The sequence below is a fragment of the Etheostoma spectabile genome, chromosome 14, assembly GCF_008692095.1.
Source record: "Etheostoma spectabile isolate EspeVRDwgs_2016 chromosome 14, UIUC_Espe_1.0, whole genome shotgun sequence".
Taxonomy (NCBI): domain Eukaryota; kingdom Metazoa; phylum Chordata; class Actinopteri; order Perciformes; family Percidae; genus Etheostoma; species Etheostoma spectabile.
The window spans coordinates 24352942-24358433 of NC_045746.1; the positions used below are offsets into that span (position 1 = coordinate 24352942).

General features: G+C 42.1%; 2 protein-coding genes across 3 annotated transcripts in view; both read left to right on the top strand.

Moving 5' to 3' along the window:
- Positions 1-1860, top strand: part of LOC116701567 (cytochrome c oxidase subunit 6B1) — a 5735-nt gene extending 3875 nt beyond the window's left edge. For both annotated transcript variants that reach the window (XM_032535302.1, XM_032535304.1), the window contains exons 3-4: positions 395-495; positions 1704-1860. In XM_032535302.1, the coding sequence (XP_032391193.1) occupies positions 395-495; positions 1704-1757 (155 nt within the window). In that variant the 3' untranslated portion in view covers positions 1758-1860. The remainder of the gene's footprint in view (positions 1-394; positions 496-1703) is intronic.
- Positions 1861-4024: 2164 nt separating this feature from the next.
- LOC116701568 (solute carrier family 2, facilitated glucose transporter member 1) overlaps positions 4025-5492 on the top strand; it is a 20967-nt gene continuing 19499 nt past the window's right edge. Inside the window, exons 1-2 of the mRNA XM_032535305.1 lie at positions 4025-4410; positions 4710-4837. Coding sequence (XP_032391196.1) covers positions 4826-4837 — 12 coding nt within the window. The 5' untranslated portion in view covers positions 4025-4410; positions 4710-4825. The remainder of the gene's footprint in view (positions 4411-4709; positions 4838-5492) is intronic.

Sequence of the window (5492 nt, forward strand, 5' to 3'; positions counted from 1 at the left end):
CACACATATTTCACACATATACACACAAATATCACACATATATAAGAATAAAAATCCCTGACAGAAATGCGCTGACCATGATAAGGTGAGATGATATTGTAGACTATGTGTAATGATGATTGAACCATGGATGTGTTACGTCGCGACAACACGCTTCAGCCGTGTTGCAAAAGTGGATCTGCACTGTTATGCTCCCCTGCTGAGTTTCAAAGTAAAAGTAGCCATTGCAACTGACTGAATATTTCATATGGAATTAAATAGTCATAGTATTTAAGTTATAGAAAGCGTTGCTTCTTCGGACTTTAAGCCTCTGGTTAGCAGCACTGTCCCGTATCACTGCTGGCTGTTGACTTCCCGCTCTGACGTTTCTTCTTCTGCTCTGTGTTCCCTGCAGATTTCCACAGATGTAACAAAGCTCTGTCTGCCAAAGACCAGGACACGGCCCCCTGTGATTGGTACCAGAGGGTCTACAAGAGCCTCTGCCCCATGAGCTGGGTACGTCACACCAAATACCGACTTAGACTGTTTTCATCATTTTAAAGATTTAGTGCGCACGTTTTTTTTATAGTAACAAACGTCATTACATTCAAGCCACTGACAAATAAGTTGACACCAAGCTAAGTAAGACTATCAGCTCTCTCGGTATTTCTCAGTGTGGCTGTTTTTACAAAAATGGTTTCCTCAGAAACTCAGAAGATTGTGGCGTTTGGCGACTTTCGCACAGAAACTCGAGTGAAGATCTGACTTCTTCTGAAGAGTCTGTTTTAGTCTGTCCTCCTTGGCTACGAGTAGCTGCGTGGAGGAGGGGTGGGGGTGGTGCGCGATCACGGGAGGCTTGTATCAGAATAGAATAGAATAGAATGCCTTTATTGTCATTATACACAAGAACACACGGGACTTGTGCAACGAGATTAAAGCAATCCCTTTGCAGTGTTGACACAAAAAAAATATAAGAATATAACAGTATAAAATATCAAAATATAAAAGTCAAAGATATAAAGTGTAGTGACTGTCAAGTATACATATATAAATCAGCTTGAATAGCTAGGTAGTGTTAACACTCAATAAATAATATGCACAGTGATGGAATGAAATGATTAAGTACTAAATAAGTAAATACTATTGCACAGTAATGGAAGGTAATGTATTAAATATTGCACTGTATGAAATGAAATTGCACAGATTCAGTGTCTATGAGGTATTATATAACATAATATTGCACGTCGGACGGAATGAAGAAGACAGTCGGGGGCGGGGGGGTGGGGAGTGGAGGTCAGTGCAATGTGAGTTCAGGGGTGATCGGGTCGTTATGGCCTTCGGGAAGAAACTGTTCTTGAGTCTGTTGGTCCGGCTCTGATGCACCTGTAGCGCCGTCCTGAGGGCAACAGGTCAAACAGATCAGAGCCGGGGTGGGAGCTGTCCTTTATGAGCTGTCCTTTTATCATGTTGATTTAACAACAGTGCTGCTGTGATTACTCATGGGAAAAACCAAAACTTTGCACTATAGCTTTAACAACTGCTGTAATCATCACCCATAACTACACAAATGTCTCTTTTCTTTTATTTTATCAGCTGCATATTACAAAGTAGAAATGTTTGGGGCATTAAGATAATGTTAAAAATGCCCAATTTCTACCTTAAGCATGATATCTTTGTCCTTTTTTTTGAGTGTCTCTTTATTTCTCTTACTTTCCCTGCTGCAGGTTCAGAAATGGGACGAGCAGTTGGAGGCGGGAACTTTTCCCGGAAAGATCTGAACGGCCACATTCCTCTCTCTGAATCTCGGTATCCTAATGTGAAACATCTGCTCTCTCTGTACAGAAGCAACTAAATAAATTATACAATGTTACTGTGAACCTTGCTGTAGTTGTGGTGCTTTGTATTTGATATGGATTCCCTATTCAAACTGGTGTGGAGACCCTTTACGACAGCCGTAAACATGACCGAAAATAACCAAATTAAAGAATAGAAGCCTAGAATATGTGCATTAAATCTATTACACACCAGAGAGGGATCTTCAGAAGCTTTTCTTTTGAAACATGACAGCAGTGTAACACTTAATAGGTCTTTAAAGATATTAAATATTCATGTATTTTATCACACTGGCAGTCTGCCACAACATACAACACCCTAATGAAGATGAATGGGAAAGGGTTGAATAGAGTCATGTCATCTCTGAAATGGTAAAGTAGGAGAGGTATCAGCGAGGCACACAGGTTAGGAGAAACGACAACACTTACTTTTTTATATTTTGGGGATTGTTTATTTAATCTTAATGTGTAAATGTAAATTTGTCAAAGAGTAACAAAAAAAAGTGAAAAATCTTGAGGAACAGATTTTGCTTTTTAGACACCAAAAATGTGAGATGGAAGATGGCAAACATGGGCATAAAGGAGAAATAAAAAATCTATATCGAGTAAATTTCATTTATGTAGCTTTAAAACAATCCCAAAGTTGCATCAGAGGTCAAAATGTGCCATACACACAAGACATATTTGCCCTGTAGTTTGACAACAGATTTAATATGGATGATTTTTTTCAAAAAAATTATAATGTGGTGAAACAGAACTTACATAAAGTACGAATGTACGGTGCCAGGCAAAGGATTGGACGCGCTTTTTCATCCGCTTGAACGTTTTACCAAACCCTTGACTGGTACTGGATGAAGGAAAAGTCCCGTTTCAGACTCATTTGGTGCAAGCGAGCATGGGGGGCCAATGGTTAGCACTGTGGCCTCACAGCAGGACGGCTGTGGGTCTTCCTGGGTGGAGTTTGTATGTTCTCCCCATGGGTGTCCTCCGGGTGCTCTGGTTTCCCATCATCATCATCACCGTTGGAAAAAGATGTAGTATTAAAAGCTGCGCTGTAATTGGCTGCCCACTGCTCCCTGGAGGTATGGCTCAGATGCAGAGAATGAATTTCTCTACGTGTGTATGTACAGTATGTGACAACAATAATAAGTGATTCATATTTAGTTAACATGTTAGTCTTTTTTGCACATAAAAATTCAGAAAATTTGCTGGAAATATATATTCTTTCTCCCTCATTGGGATATTCTGGATCAGGCTTGCCCCCCCCCCCCCAACCAAAACCACAGTTCGCACTTAGTTGACACATAATCAACGACTGCATTGTAGCATCTAGCTGAGGTTAAGACGGTTGAAACCTTAACACCGTCTTTGTAACAACGTAGATTAGATTTAACTTTATTGTGCAGGTACTGAGACAATTAAATGCAGTTTAGCATCTAACCGGAAGTGTAAAAAGAAGAAGAATGTTAAAATACAGGGGGCATATGTATACACCCCCCTATGTTAAAATACAGGGGGCATAATTATACACCCCCCTATGTTAAAATACAGGGGGCATAATTATACACCCCCCTATGTTAAAATACAGGGGGCATAAGTATACACCCCCCTATGTTAAAATACAGGGGGCATAAGTATACACCCCCCTAAGTTAAAATACAGGGGGCATAAGTATACACCCCCCTATGTTAAATTCCCATAGAAGCAGGCATATATTTATTTTTAAAAGCCAGAGATTTCATGGATCAGGATACTATGCATCCTGATAAAGTTCCCTTGGTCTTTGTTCTTCAAAGGTTGGATTTTCCTAAACCTTTTGAATTAAGGAATTAAGATCAACATCCAAAAATGGGGATTTTATTCTTCTTTTTAATCAACTTTAGCCTGGGTGTGTAAACTTATTCTAGCCACTGTAGCTGGGTTTATGTCACATTCATATGGACAGTTGCCTCAAACTATCAGTGTCTGCAAATATAGAAAAAAAAGGTTTTACAAAAATAATAATTTCTACAACTGGAGCATCATCTGACACGTTGCCTCAGTAACGGACCGCGTTGCATCAGCATCCGCAGCATCAGTCACCCAGCAGCTACTGTCAAGGTCGCCCGCGAGAGGCATCATGGGAAGGCCAGTGGGACACTAGAGCACGAGGGATGGAGCAGAGGAGGGTCGTAATAACTATCCCCTCAGGACCCCAACCTACAGCGCATGCGCAAACGCTTTGCGTCAACTAAGCTGAAGTGACCGAATAAAAAGAAGAAAAAAAAAAAGAGGCTGCAACCATAATAGGTCACTGACGCCTCGCCTCGCCTCGCGGGATGCGGTGACGATGCACAAGAGTCACGCACAGCTGCACGTAGAAGCGGAGGGGCGTGGCTACGTCACGGCATCCCAGCATGCCAGTGTTTCATAGGTTGATGGAGTAGACGAAAAGAAATAATAAAAACATCTGCGTGCGCCTACGTGCGGTTCTCCTCGGAGCTCCTATACGAGACGAATTGCGAGCTTAAGGGAGGGAGGAACCGGCTCTAGAAAAGCAAATAAACGACCGCAACAGCTCCCCGGGGGTCATCGTGGTCCGGCCCGGTACACACGACAGGTGGGTGACGTTTTACCGTCCGGTTTGGGCGGCTTTTGCACGGATTCGGGTTTTTTTGTGAACCACCTACTGCTAGCTGTAGCTTGACCGACATTACAGAGACAGAAAGAGGTCACCGGACAAATACTCATCTCCATTTTATGTCATGTACTGTAGCCTGTATCTCCATGTGTGATTTAGTGAATTATTGCGTGGTGGTTAGTGAAGGGACGGGACGGGGGACGCGGTCGTGTCCCGCCTGCCTGAGCAGCCTGGTACCACGGACAGCGCCTAAAAGGGGTGTGTTTGTTTCCCTGCAGCTCACAGCGCCGGCGGGCGAGTTCTGCACAGCTTTTTAACCCCCACCTGAAGATCTCCTCCTCTCTGCATCCTTCACTTGGAGAAAAAGAAACTCCATCCAGCTAGACATCAGAAGATGGAAGGCCAGGCAAGTGATTTTTCTTTCTTCTTAGCTTCTGTTTTAGCCCTTTTTTTTTTTTTTATCCCTGCACCTTTCACAATAACTATTTTTGTTCATCTGAGTTCTGCTCCAGGGACATCACAGCATCGTGAGACTAAATTAAGAATCCAGTGTCGAGATTATTCAGAAAAAAAGAAGTGCTTGTCAGCCATTACTCAAAATTGCATAAGCTAAATCTCTCATTTTCAAAAGTTATTGACACTGCATTTTGGAAATGTCTGCTTTTCACATATCCAATTTCATTTGTTAAACCTTTGTAGTAATTAAAGTACTGTAAGTTCTCAGAATCGTTGGTGTCTTTCTAGTTACATAAGTCAGTGTTTGCCCTATCGTGATTGTCCAAGATGACGTGAAAATGATGTTGAATTGAATTGAATTGAAAATGCAGAGTAGAATAAGGTTGAAAATGCTGTCTTTACAACTCAGAGACCAGTGGAGTAGTGGTGCATGTGTAGGGAAGGTTTCTATATAAAGGGAGTGTCTAAGCAGAGCTGTGTGGTAGGAGCCGGTATGTGCCATCATGACTAAGTCATGAGTCATCCAGGGACACTGCAGATGTGTGCATAGTGTCCATGGGGGACACATAATGCATGGGCTGTAGCCTTTATGTTTTGTAAAGGGG